Source organism: Ailuropoda melanoleuca, chromosome 7 (assembly GCF_002007445.2).
Source record: "Ailuropoda melanoleuca isolate Jingjing chromosome 7, ASM200744v2, whole genome shotgun sequence".
Classification (NCBI taxonomy): domain Eukaryota; kingdom Metazoa; phylum Chordata; class Mammalia; order Carnivora; family Ursidae; genus Ailuropoda; species Ailuropoda melanoleuca.
In genome coordinates, this window is record NC_048224.1 from 49528228 (window position 1) to 49542789 (window position 14562).

At 41.5% G+C, this 14562-nt stretch overlaps 1 protein-coding gene across 17 annotated transcripts in view; it reads right to left on the minus strand.

Annotated features, from left to right (window-relative positions):
• The window catches only part of DENND1A (DENN domain containing 1A), a 490265-nt gene that overhangs the window by 168338 nt on the left and 307365 nt on the right, over window positions 1-14562 (minus strand). For all 17 annotated transcript variants that reach the window (XR_004626573.1, XM_034664472.1, XM_034664473.1 and 14 more), the window contains one exon: window positions 10717-10818. Coding sequence is in view for 16 of the 17 variants with exons in the window: in XM_034664472.1 (XP_034520363.1) it covers window positions 10717-10818 (102 nt within the window). In the remaining variant the exon portion in view is untranslated. The remainder of the gene's footprint in view (window positions 1-10716; window positions 10819-14562) is intronic.

The window sequence follows — 14562 nt, forward strand, 5'->3', positions numbered from 1 at the left end:
GCACCTGTGTAACCACTGCCACAATCAAGAAAGAGAATGCTTTTTTCACCCCAAAATGTTCCTTGCTGCCCTTGTCACCCTTGTCAGTCATTCCCTGTCTTCCCCATCCCAGCCCAAGGCAACCACGGATCTGCTTTCATCCACCAAAGACCAGCTTTTTCTCTTCTAGAATTTTACATAAATAAAGTCTTAGTGGCACAGTACATTCTCTTATGTCTGGCTTCTTTTGCTCAGTGTAAGGTATTTCAGATTCACCCATGCTGTTGGACAGGTCAGTTGTTTCTTTCTGTTGCTGAGTAGTATTCCTTTGTTTATACATTCACCGCTGTAGGACACTTGGGTTGCTTCCAGCTTTTGGTGATTATGAAAAAAGCTGCTAAAAACATTTACATACATGTATTTGTGTGCACGTAAGTTTTAATTTTCTTGGGTGGATACCCAGGAGCGAAATACTTTTGTCAAAGAGTAAACATATGTTTAAGATATACATTTATAAGAAATGCAGTCATTTTCGTAGTGAAGAGAAGGGCCATATGCATCCCAACGTTCATAGCAGCATTGTCCACAATAGCCAAATCGTGGAAGGATCCAAGATGCCCTTCAACAGAAGACTGGATTAAGAAGCTGTGGTCCAGGGGCGCCTGGGTGGCACAGCGGTTAGGCGTCTGCCTTGGGATTTCTCTCATCTATGGAACATAAGAACTAGGAAGATCGGTAGGAGAAGAAAGGGATAAAGAAAGGGGGGGTAATCAGAAGGGGGAATGAAGCATGAGAGACTATGGACTATGAGAAACAAACTGAGGGCCTCAGAGGGGAGGGGGGTGGGGGAATGGGATAGACCGGTGATGGGTAGTAAGGAGGGCACGTATTGCATGGTGCACTGGGTGTTATACGCAACTAATGAATCATCGAACTTTACATCGGAAAACAGGGATGTATTGTATAGTGACTAACATAATAAAAAAACATTAAGAAAAAAAAGAAATACAGTCATTTTATTTTAGTCATACCAGCACGTATATGGCTGTACGCTCACGGTGTTACTGACCTGCTCCTTCAAGGACCATGCTTTCATGTGTTCACTGGCCATTTGAGTATCTTAAGCTGTTAGGTGTGTCTTCGATCTTTCACTACTTTTTAATTGGTGTGTCTCATTACTGAGTTTAAGCGTTCTTTGTATATTCTGGAAGAAAACCCTTTTTCATATATACATATGGAGAATATCTCAGTCTATGGCTTATTTCTTCATTTTTTCAATGGTGTCTTTTGAAGAAGATAAGCTTTTATTTTTATGAGGTTTAACTGATCACTTTTTCTTTTATGATGTGTGTCTTTTGTGTCTAACCTAAGAAATCTTTGTCTACCCCAAGTTCATGAAGATTTTCTTCTCTATTTTCTTTTACTTATTTTATAGTTTCTGCTTCTAGGTTTTGGTCCATAATCTGTTTTGAGCTAATATTTACATGAGGTAAAAGTCGAGATTCATTTTGTTTTTTATATGGACATCCAGTTGTTCCAGTAGCATTTATTGAAAAAAAAACCCTATCATTTCTCCACTGAATCACTTTGGCCTATTTGTTGGAGATCAATTAGCCATTTATGGGTAGGCCCAATTCTGAAATATTTGTTCTGTTCTATTGAACTATATATCTATACTATGTACGTTTATTATAACTTCATAGTAAGTCTTGAAAGTAGGTAATACAAGTCCTACAACTTTGTTCTTTTCAACATTGTTTTGGCTATTCCAGATCTTTCGCATATTCATATACATTTCAGAATTAGCTTGTCAAGTTTTTTTTTTGTAAGCCATCTGGAATTTGGGTTGGGAATATATTGAATCTATAGATCAATTCAGGGAAAATTAACATCTTTAAAATGTTGAGTCTTCCAATCCAAAACATGGAATAGCTCTCCATTTGTTTAGGTCTTTTAAATTTTTTCTTAGAAATATTTTATAGCTTTTGGTATACAAATCTTACATATATTTTGTTACATTTATTCCTAAATATTTAGTGTTTTGTATGCTATTTTAAGTGGCACTTTAAATTTTTCATTTTCCAACTGCTTATTACTGGTATATAGAAATATATTTGACTTATATACTGATCTTATCCTGTATGCTTGCTAAATTCATTTATGACACTCCTTAGGATTTTCCATATACATAATCATGTCTGAATGAAGACGATTTTACTTCCTCCTTTCTAATATTTAGGGTTTTTCTTTTCCTTGTCTCAGCGAACTGGTTAGAACCGCCCGTACAATGCCAGATAGAAATGGGAAGAGCAGACATCCCTTTTTTGGTTCTCATTCTAAGAGGAAAAGCATTCTATTCTTTCACTGTTAAGTAAGATGTTAGCTGTAGGTTTCTTCTAGATGCTCTTGATTACAATGAGGATACCCGGTTTGTGAAGATCTCTTAATCATGATAGGTGCTGAGTTTTTCCTAAAATAATTTGTATGTTTCGATACGGTTTTTCTTTTTTAGTCTGTTGATATTGTCAACCAGGTTGATTTTCAAATATTTAGCCAATCTGTATTCATTTGGTCACGATATATTAGCCTTTTTATATACTGGATTCAATTTGTTAATATTTTATTAAAGATTTTTACATTTATATTTATGAGGTATATTCGCCAGTAAGTTTTGTTTTCTTGTAAATTCTTCATTTGGTTCTCATGTCAGGGTAACGCTAACCTCATAAAGTAAGGTGGGAAGTGTTCTTTTCCCCTTTGTTTTCTTCGTCTTTTTTTCCCCTTTATTTTTTCAAAAAGTTAGTATAAGATGGTATCTGTTCTTCCTTCAGTGCATGATAGAATTAATTAAACTATCTGGAACTGGAATTTCTTCTGTAGGACTTTTAATTACAAATTCAAATTTACTTAATAGAAATAGTGCTATTTTTCTATTTTCTTTTTCTGTAACTTTCTGTAATTTGTATATTTCAAAGAGTTTGTTTATTTTACCTAATTTATCAAAATTATAGGCAACAAGTTCTTTATAATTATTCTCTTACTTGCTTTTCTCTTTCCTTTTTAAAAAAAATCCTATTTATTTTGGAATATTTTTAGACTTCCAGAAAAGTTGCAAAGATACTACAGACAGTGCCCATATACTCCACACTCAGTTTCAGTTTAACCTAATAGGTCTTATGCTACCGCAGCACATTTGTCAAAACTAAGAAGCCAACACTGGCACATTATTAACTCACCTCCAAACTTTATCGTGATTTCACCGATTTTTCCATTAATGTCCTTTTCCTATCCCAGTATCCAATCCAGAGTTCCACCTTGTGTTCAGCTTGTCATTTCTCTTTAGTTTCCTCTGGACTGTGACAGTGCCTTAGTCTTTCCTATGTTTTTTCTTAGGATCTTGACAGTTTTGAAAAAGACTCAGCAGGTATGTTATAGAATGTCCCTCAATTTGAGTTTAACTGAAGTTTTTGTCATTATTTGATTGGGTTTTTGTAAAGAATATCAGAGAGGTCATGTATCCTCACTGTATCAAGGTTATGTGATAGCCACACGACATCACCAGTGACGTTAAACTTGATCGCTATGTTGAAGTAGTTCGACATTTGTCCACTCAGGTTACACTTTCTCCCTTTCCCGGCTCCATTTCTTGGAAGTGAGTCACTGAAGTCCAGCCCACGCTCAAGTGTGTGTGTGTTGCAGGGCGTGGGACGAGGAGGATTAAGCTCCTTCTCCTAGAGAGGAGGGTATCTACAGATATTACTTGGAATTCCTTATGGGAAGATTTGCCTCTTGTCCTCCATCCATTCTCTTTAGATTGGTGTATGCACAGTGGATCTTTTCCATCCTTTTACTTTTCATCTATCTGACTCTTTAAAATGAAATTCTTGTGGACAGCATAAAATTGGGTCCTGATTATTTATGTAATTTATTACTCTCCTTTAATTATTTATACAACATATGTTTAATGTAATAATCAATATATAGTTGGGTAAATCTATCATCTTGCTAACTTTTCTATTCCATCTGTGTTTGGTTCCTTTATCCTTCCCCTCCCCACAGATGTTTTGGATCTTTAATATTGGCTTACTAGCTGCATGTTTTTTTCCCTTAGTGACTCCTGTAAGAGTTACAATATACATCTTTAACTTAATAATCTAGCTTCAAATAATGTTATATCAGTTTTCATAGAATTTAAGAACCTTAAAACAGTATACTTCCTTTCTCCATTCCCACCCTGTCCTCCCTCTGTGCTACCGTTGACATACGTTTTACTTCTACCCATGTTACAACACACAATACACTGGTATTATTTTTACTTTAAATACTCAGTTGCCTTTTAGAGAAACTAAAAATGAGAAAAGAAGTCTATTATATTTACCTACATACTAACTATTTCTGGCACTCTTCCCTCCCTTACTGTTCAAGTTTCTCTATGGTTTCATTTTTCTTCTATCTGAACAACGTCTTTAACATTTATTGTAGTGCCTGCTGACAATGATTTTCTCTCACTTTTTTTTTGTCTGAACAGGTCTTAATTTTGCCTTTATTCTTAAAGGATATTTTCATCCTGTTGAATGATATAGGTTTATAGGTTGACAAAAATTTTCCTTCATTACTTTTAAAATGTCATTCCATTATCTCCTGGCTTATGTAGCTTCTCCTAAGACGTCTTCAGTCATCACTTCTTTCTTTTATATAATGTGTCTTTTTTCTCCAGCTTATTTCAAGCCTTTTTTATTTATTACTGGTCTTGAGTAATTATCATTCTAGGCTTTTGTGTGGTTTTGTTTGGATCTACTATGCTTGCTGTTTGTTGAGCTTCTTGGAACCCTGAGTTTACAATTTTCATCATAAGTAAAAAAAAAAAAAAAAAAAAAGCTATAATCTTTAAACATTTTTTTCTGTCTTTCCCTACCTTCTTTTCCTTCTAGAATGATACGTGTTTTAGTCCTCTTGAGATTGTGCTATGGGTCCTTGAGGTTCCATTAACCTTTTCCTGTCTTTTCCCTTTATGTGGTTCATACTGGCTAACTTTCATTGCTATGTTTTCAAGTTCACTGATCTTTTATGTGGTGGTGTCTAATATCCTCTTAAACCTCAGTGAAATATTCATTCCAGGTATGATATTTTCCACCTCTACGGGTTCCTTTTCAGTTTTCTTATATTTCCTATTTTTCTTCTCATTTAGTGTGGATCTTCCTCTAAATTCACGAGCATATTTATAATCTTTAATATTAAGATCTTTGTCTGCTAATTCCACCATATCTATCATTTCCGAGCTTGTTTCTATTAACTAGTTTTTCTCTTGGTTATGGGTTACATTTTTCTTTTTTTTTTTTTTAAATTTATTTATTTATTCGACAGAGATAGAGACAGCCTGCGAGAGAAGGAACACAAGCAGGGGGAGTGGGAGAGGAAGAAGCAGGCTCATAGTGGAAGAGCTTGATGTGGGGCTCGATCCCATAACTGCCGGGATCACGCCCTGAGCCGAAGGCAGACGCTTAACCGCTGTGCCACCCAGGCGCCCTGTGGGTTACATTTTTCTAATTCTCAACATTTCTCATACTTTTACAATAGGATGGCAGATACTGGGAATGTTACACTGTTGGGTGTGGATTTTTTTTTTTTTTTAAAGATTTTTAATTTTTTTAAGTGATCTCTACACCCAGTGTGGGGCTCAAACTCACAACCCCGAGATTAAGAATCACATGCTCCACTGAGTGAGTCAGCCAGGCACCTCTATTTTTCTTCTTTTAAAGAGGGTTGAAGTTTATTTTGACAGAAAGTTAAATTTCTTGCATATCAGGCCTTTTCTTTTTAAAGAAACAGTTTTGCTTAAAACTTTTATTGAAGTTTAAAAACATAAAGTACACATAACATTGGTGTTCAGCTTGATGAATTATTGACTAATACCAGTAACTGGTACTCAGATTAAAAAACAACAACAACAACAAAACCCCAGCATATTGCCAGCATCCCTGAAGCCTTCTCTTAAGCTCTTCAAAGCTTGCTTTTAAGCTTTGTTAGGGCAAGGCTAAAATAATCTTTACTCTAGAGCTAACTTAGAGTATACCATGGCATGGCCTCCTGTGGTCTCTAACAATTGCCCTGAGTGATCAACAAGGTCTCTTTACTCTGGCTAGTCAGAATTTCAATGTCTCCTAGTCTGTGTGAGCTCCACCCTACACATGGCAGGCCAGTCTTCAGCACATTAGTCCAGAGGACCTGATTCCGATTTCTGGAGCTCTTTTGATGAGTGGCTTCCAGGCTGGTACTCTGACCCACAAATGTAAACCACCTCTCTCTCAGATCTCTGACCCATTAACTCTGCAAGACTGTTGTGCTTTGCTGGGGATCCTCCTCCTGGCACCATGGTTCAGAAATGCCTCAAGGCAAAAAGCCAGGGGAAATGGTAGGCCTCCCCTCACTTGCTTCCTTTCTCTCAGGAATCAAAGTCCTGAACTGCCTGTTGTCTAACATGTGAAAACTGTTGTTTTTATATTTGTCCAGAGTTCTAGTTGTTAATGGTGGGAGGATAAAGCCAGTTCCAATTATTCCATCATGGCTAGAAGCAGAACAAAGGCCTCTTTTAATAAAATTTCCAGCATGGGTGCCATGTTTTGCAAGATTTCATCTACCAAAATAACCTAATCCATATGTCCCTTCCACCCTTCCATCTATCTATTCAGTGTCTGCTACATCTCTGCGAAACAAAGATGAATAAAACTTAATTCCTGCCCTCACAGAACTGACAATTAAAAGGGAAAGCCAGAAATGTGTAATAAATTATATTGCTGGGTGACAAGTATAATTACACAATCAATACAAGGAGCTCTGACGACATAGAGAAAAATACAGTCAAATTACTTGGAGAGGTCAGGGAAGATTTTTTTTTTCTTTCTATCTATCTATCTATCTATCTATCTATCTATCTATCTATCCATCCATCCATCCATCCATCTATCCTTTATTTATTTTTAAAGTAGGCTCCACACCCAACATGGGGCTTGAACTCACAACGCTGAGATTAACAGTCACATGCTCTACTGACTGAGCCAGCCAGGTGCGTGGGGAAGGTTTTTATAGCCTCACATTTAGAGTAAGTCTTGAAGAATGAGTAAGAGATTGACAGGTGGCATAGGACATTTGGGAAAAAAGAAACTTTTGTATGCAAAGTTTGAAGTTATAAAATAACGTGAGGTTTGGAGAACTAGTATCAGTTCCAAATACCAATAATATAGGGTTTGGAGCAGGTAGGGGAGTGAGCTAAAGCTATGGAAAAAACCAGGAGGGTCAGAACCTGAAGGAGGACCCTGAATGCCATGTCATCATCATTTGCATCCATAAATCATTACCACTAACTACCATCTATTGTACTCGTAGGATATATGTTTTACATATATTATATACGTTACATTCAATTCCCACAACAACCTATGAGGAAACTAAGGCTCAGAGAGCTTAAGGAATTTTGACTGAAATCACATGGCTAATAAGTGAAGAAGCCAGGATTTAAACACACAATCTGTCTGATTTCAAAGCCAACACAAGGAGTTTGCCTTTAAGCTATAGGCACTGGGAAGTTCGGGGAGGATATTTTGTCTTTCAAAGGTTTTGTTTTTGTTTTTGTTTTAGTTTTTTAATTATGTTCATTGATGGAGAGGTTTAAGGGGGAAATATAGTTAGATTTATTTTTGGAAAGGTTGCTCTGGTGCAAGAGGAGGAAGGGCTGGAGTCTGAAGACCAAGTTTGGAGGCTGCTGATGATAGCGCAGGAGAGAAATTAAGATTAGGATTTGGATTAGGTGCTGTAGGGAGAGACGGAGAAGAGGATTTGACAAATAGTTTAAGAAGCAGAATGTGTCATATGCATACCCTAAAAGTGGCCCTGTGCTCAATGCAGGGGACACAGAGATGCACAGGACGAGATTTCTCCTCTCCAGGATTTGATAGCTCACAAACCCTTACAGGATCACAACTGTGCACTGTCCTGAAGCACAAATACCTTACAGACCACATTCCCTCCCCATTACCATATCTTTAGAGTCTTTAATGGGTCTAGAGCCCTGTCCTGGAACATTGTAGATCATTCCCCACCCTGCCAAAAACCAACCTGCAAATGAAGAGGCCTTTTTTCATGTAGGCTGCGGACTGTTATGGAACTAACTGTCCTCTAACTCTGACTGTAACTACTAACAACAATTTTATGAAAAACAAATGCAGGTCCCTTTTATTGAACACTGACAATGTGTGAGCACTGTCCTAAACATTTGAGGAACATAACCATCTCGTTTATTTGTTACAGCAATCCTAACTACAGGTTTCACACTCCTCTTTCCAAGATGGGAGACTGAGCTCAGAGACAAAAAATAACTTGCTCACATTCCTTTGGTCCCTGAGATCACTTCACCGATCATTTAAAAAGCATCTTGAGGGGGACACCTGGGTGGCTCAGTCAGTTAAGTGTCTCACACTTGATCTGGGCTCAGGTCAGGATCTCAGGGTCGTGAGATTGAGCCCCACATCAGGCTCCGTGCCGGGCATGCAGCCTGTTTAAGATTCTTTCTCCCCCTCCCCACCCACTTGCGTATGCTCGCGCACACACGTGCTTAAATGAATGCTCTCTCTCTAAACAAACAAACAAACAAACAAAGCAGGTGAAATGTGCCACCTTTAGGAAGCCTCTATTACAGGTCTCCCAAATTTGGTCATCCCCAGGGCCCTTCTGTGCCTGATTTCCTATTTCCCTTGTGGCCCCTATTATGCTATATCGTGATATAGATGTAATTTACATCATATTTGTTTTTCCCTACTTTCCTCTTTGAAAGAAAGGACTAGATCTGTTTTATCTTTGCTGCTTAATGCCCAGCACTGGGTCAGAGCACTGCAGATGGGACCAGTCCATCTACTGCATGGTTTCTTAACCACCCGTCACTCATTCTGGGCTGTCCCTGGGCTCCTGGCCATTCCTGGGCTCACTTACCATATTCACTCAGGAGCTGCAAGGTCCATACCTCTGGCACCCAAAATTAGGGATGTACTGTATGGTGACTAACATAATATAATATAATAAAATAAAATAAATAAATTAATTAATTAAAAAAATATTTTCTAAAAAAAAAAAAAAAAGGAAAAGCTCTTCCACTGAAAGGGATCAGGGTGGAAACCACATATTCTCTGGACCAACAGAACTCCAACTACAGTCAGGAGGCCCTAAGATCCCAAGCACATACCCTGTCCTGACATGAATAGCAAACTTCACAGTGTCTGATGCTTTCATTTTTTCCTGCTTTTGCCATCTCTCTGCTGCAGAAGGAGGGCAGTGTACAAGGAGAGGAGGCAGCGTGGGCTTTGGTGTTGCTGAATCTAAGCTCTGCCCCAGCCAGCCGGATGACCTCGGGCAAGGCATGTGCTCTCTGAAGCTCTTTTCCCCTGTGAAAAGGAGAGAGAACACCTCCTCCATTGGGCTCTGATGCTAACTGAATGCGATCCTGAATGCAGCAGGCCCCTAGAGAGGCAGTGGGGGCCCAGTGGCTCTCAGGAGTGATGGAGTTGGGTTCGCCTCCTGGCTCCTCCTCTTTCTAGCTCTGTGAGTCAAGTGGGAATAAGGAAAATACCTTCCTTAAAGCAGTGTGAAAGGGAAATGAGAGGCCAATAATGAGCTCTTAGCACAGTGCTCAGCTCAGAGGAAGTCAGTTAATGGCAGCCATTGTTTAATTAGGCTACAAATGGAACATCTTTATATAGCACAAATGACTCCCCCAAAAGTTACACTTAATTAAGAGTGGAAGAACTGGAAACCATGTTGCAAGCCATTCATCAACAAACAGCAATCTCTTCCAGATAGCTAACCCCAAAGTGCCGATGGGACTCCTGGCAATAATGGAGTTCCACCTGCCATGACATAAACCCAGCAACACAAACCCAATTCCACATCAGCACACGTGGCCAGGAACATCTACTCCTTTCAGTCTGGAAGCCAGAATAACTTTATAGATCTTCTAGCAGACAGAGCCACAGAAGTCAAACCAGAAACATCAAAACCATATTTCCCAGGGAGCCCCAATCCTCTTCATTCATATGGAAAAGGGGGAGACTGGGTCTACTTCAAACAGCTGCCCATGAGGCAACCCGAGTAGCAACAGTGAGACTGGTGTGTGGTCAGGTGTTAGCGTGGCAAATGTGACAGCCAGCTGCTTTTCCTAAAGTGAGCTCGCTATCTGTCTAGACCAAAGGTAACAAAGATTTATGGGACATGGAGCCACATTCAGAGCACTGTCAGCAGATACCCTACTACATGGGAAAACGGCTGCTTGATGATGGTCCAGGAGAGAAATGTAGACTTGAAGTGCCCCATATCGCTCACATGGAAAGCCCTCTGGACCCCCTTCAGTGGGGTTGCCCAGGGGAAGCTGTCTGATTCTCTGGACATGGCAATGTGCTGGAGAGGGATGGCAAGACCCCCAGACTCCCACAGAAAGAGGAGCTGACTAGACCCACGGATCACTTCACAGCCCTCCAGATGCAAGTTACGAGAGCAAAGCAAGACTAAAGAAATGAACAACGCTCCAACTTTCTCCACTGAGACAAAGGTGGCAGAGACAGCAGAAATACAAACCGCAGTTCTTAGGCCACAGGACAACCACAGTGGTCTCCCCTTCTTTCCCTTCTCTAAAGTCACATCCACGTCCCCTCCCCCCAACTCGCAGAAGTCGGACCTCAAGAGTTCATTACCCACCACATCATTCGGGAGGCTCTGGAGGTCATCAAAAGGAGTTTCCAGGGTGTTGGTGTCCACGTTGAGGATCACGACATCATCTAGGGCCATGTTTCTGACTTTCTGCAAATAAAAAAATTCCAAGAGAAAAAAATCACTGAAGCACCACAAGGACACAGAGACTTCCACTGGCCCTCTCTGGGGAAGGGGCATGAGGAAGAACAGTGACAAAGGCTTTGACAAAGGCTCATTTTGTGGCAGGCCCAGTGTTAGGTGGTTCACATTTCTGAGACCTTTTAACTGTCACAAAAACTCTATGAGCTTTACAGTCATCCCCAAGTCCCAGGAGTGGAAGGGTTTCACAGAGATGAAGTTGTAAGTTAACATGCTCAGGTCACACAGCTAGGAAGAGAGATCTTTACACTCCAACATTATTTTTTTTTCTTATATTTTCTTTTCTTTTCTTTTTTTAAACAGTAGAAGCTTCAGTCTAAAGCTCTGGCCCCCAGGTACTCTGATGTACAGCTAGGCCCTTATGACACCCACATTCAATCCATCCCCTTTCATTTTCCAAAAGCTACTTGCCCATCTCTCTTTTGGACCTTGTCATTCTTGGGTATGGAATATGGTGTATGGCCAAGTGTTAACATGTTAACATTTCCCTTAAACATTAAGTAGGAAGGTCACACTTTCAGTTGGGTCCCGTTTCCCATAGAAACCCAGTTAGTGCGTCAAGGCTCAGAGACTCTGGCCATACATCATTATTCCACTAGCACAGTAATGGAGAGGGTAAGGGGGACGTGCTTAACTGGGTGCGCATGTCTGTGTGGGGAAGAAGGGATAGGTAAATATAGAGAAAGGAAAAGTCCACCATCTGGGAGCAACTCTCCAAAGACTGTAGAAGTATGAGATTATGTGTAGCCTGAGTTTTTAATTTTTAATCATGTTATTTACCCATTACTGGAATTCCCCTCCATTTTTCTCCTGCTCACCCACCACTCCCAATCTTATTCAACCCTCTTCTCCTCTCAAATATCAAAGCTCATCCCCTTAGAGTCTAGAACCTCAGAACTGTTGTCTTTATCCCACTTGGCCTCAGTTAATTAGAAAGACCTTACAATTTGTGGTCAAAACTGGAATACTTATGGGGTGAAGGACAACATATTATTCCAGGGCAAAAGGCATACAGTGGGACATATGGTCACATTACATATATAAGGGATCAACTTATTAGCTGCCCTCTGAGGCACTGCATATGATCGTGCAGATGTGCACTGCCCAAGGACACCCAGGCAGCCAGCTGGGGCTGAAATCTGCTAAGCCACATGCCTGGGTCAGAGGTGGTGGCGGTAGGAGGAAGGAGATGCCTGCATAGCCTAGTGTTGGGGCTGGACCATCCCGATGGCTGCTAAAGCCAGAGTCTGCTAACATCTTAGAAATGGACAATTATAATATAGAATATATAATAATAGAATATAAACTAGAAGCCTACTGGTGTTTTATACTTTATCTCATTTAACTCTTACCAAACTCTGCAAAGTGCATGTTATTACCCTCATTTAATGTACCTGGAGAAAAAGAGGCTCAGAGAGGTGAGGTAAGGGGCAGAGGGAACAGCACTGGCTGCGTCCACAGCCATGTTCCCATGGCACTACACTGTCAGCCTCCTTGTCATCAGACACCCTCGGTGAGACCTCCACAGAGCCCTTGTCACGGAGCCCCAGCACCCCTCTGCCTGCCTGCCTTCCTCTACTGGGATGCGGGCCCTTTCAGGGGCTCATCCATTTGGCTCACCACCGCATGATGACCAGCACCCAACAAAATGATTGGCACCTGGTAAGCGCTTAGTAATATTAGTTGTTGCTTGTTCTCTCAAACAGCAGTCTCTAGGACAGAATCTGGTACTTCAGTAAACGTTTTAAGATTCCTCCCAGCAGGAGGGAGGAGCTGAGCTGGTTAGAAGACTCCTATGGTTGAAAATGGTCTCAGGTGGCAGCATCCTGGGTCCCCCCCACTGAACATACGTAGAAGCCTCGAACTCCTTTTGCTATTGAGTTTTCCAAGCCACCAGGGGCTAGCCCACAAACCTCTCAACCAACTCACCAACATTTCTAAGTGCTCACTATGGGCTGAGAACCGTAGAGAAGGGACAATATTGCCTCCTTACAAGTTTATTCTGCCCTCCAAACATCAACACTCAACATTAGTTGACTGCTTTGTTTACAGGGTAAAAAGCTATCCCTACTTTTCAGATGAACATTAAGACTCGTGGTAAGCTGTCCAGGGCCCCGTTGTGGCCTCATTTTTCAGTCCAGTAGGTTAAACACCTAGCAGTGTGCTGGCAGGAAGTTACACAAACAGCCTCCACAACTATCCTTTTCACTCCTATCACCCCTCAGACCTCACACAGATCGTTTCAGATGCGACAACTTAGCGGGAGACAAAGAAAGAGGCTCAGAGAGGTGAAGGGCCTTGCCCCAGGTTATGTGGCTACTATTTGGCTACTTTGTCTATAAAATTGGTAAGATAACTGTGACCACTGTCCATACCTCCTTCCCCCTGGGCTGCTGTGAGGATGAGAGGCAATATACACACAGTGCTAGGCACACAGGATTGATAAACAGCAGCTATGATTATTACTGATGAAATTCACACACCAGCCCTGGCAAGTTTGAAAGCTGTAGTGCCAACGGCCTAAGGACGAAAACCTGCTGGCCCCTTCTCAGTAGCTAATGGGCTGTCACTGCAAAAGCCGAGACACCAGAAACGGAATTGGAGAAGGGGCCACAAGGAACTCTGTAACTCAGCAGGGGACTCCAGGCCTGGACGGCCACTGCACCCCAGAGTTGCCTATTCTGCTTCATCTGACCTTCTAAACAGCCCCAAACAGAAGGGGGCAGGGGGCTTGGCCACTGGAGAGAAGCCTCAGAGGCTGAAAGGCCCAGCAAGAGGGATGTTGATTCTGGACCAGAATCGGGCGTTGTTTCTGTGTTCCCAGCGAGGCCCCAACAGCACAGACCAGCCCTTGTGGGCTCTTCACGGCCTGGGTTGGAACAGGCTTTTGATTTCTTCCCACTCCTGGCTGGAGGGCTTGCCGGTTAAGCTGTGTGGAGTGTTTACTTTTTCAACAATGGCAGCAGGCTGAAGAAGAGGAAAAAACCTGGCCCTTTTTTCTGACTTAGCAGGCCAGGGTCCCCTTAGTAACCAAAATGCCCAAGCACCAGGCTCCAGGCAGGAGCTGGGTCGGCACAGTTTCCTCTTACAGGACAATGCTGCCCTCCCAGCAGCAAGGCCTCTTCCAAAGGAGCTGGCGGAGACTCAAGGGCCTTCCTGAAGCTCAGTGTTCCCAAGGAGAGAATCGGAGGCCAGCTCGGCCGGATGGTGCCTTATCCCTGAAAGGCTCAAGGAAACAAGAGCAATGAAGAAAGGCCAACCGCTCCCCACCACACCAAACAAAAACCCAACCCCACAAAAACCTTCAAGAACTGGGGGTGACAGTGGGAAGTGCTGGTGGAAGAGGAAGCCGGACCATGCCTGGGTGCCAGCTCATTTAATCCCAACCATGTTATGAGGGAGACAGGGATGAGAAAATGAGGCTTGGAGATGTCAAATAAACTGCCCCAAATCACACCACTAGTGAGTGGCAGAGCTGACTTTTGAACCCACTCCGACTCAAAAGCCTAACTATCTCTGAAGACATCCCAAATCCAGTTGCTCAGACCTCAGAACAAGTACCTGTAGGGCAAGAAGCTATAGGAACACTCTCGGGGGCCAGCTTTCTCGGACACAAAATAACATTTGCATTTTGTATCATAAAAATCACATATGCCTGTTAAAAATAAAAAAGGGATGGACAAAAAAGTCAAA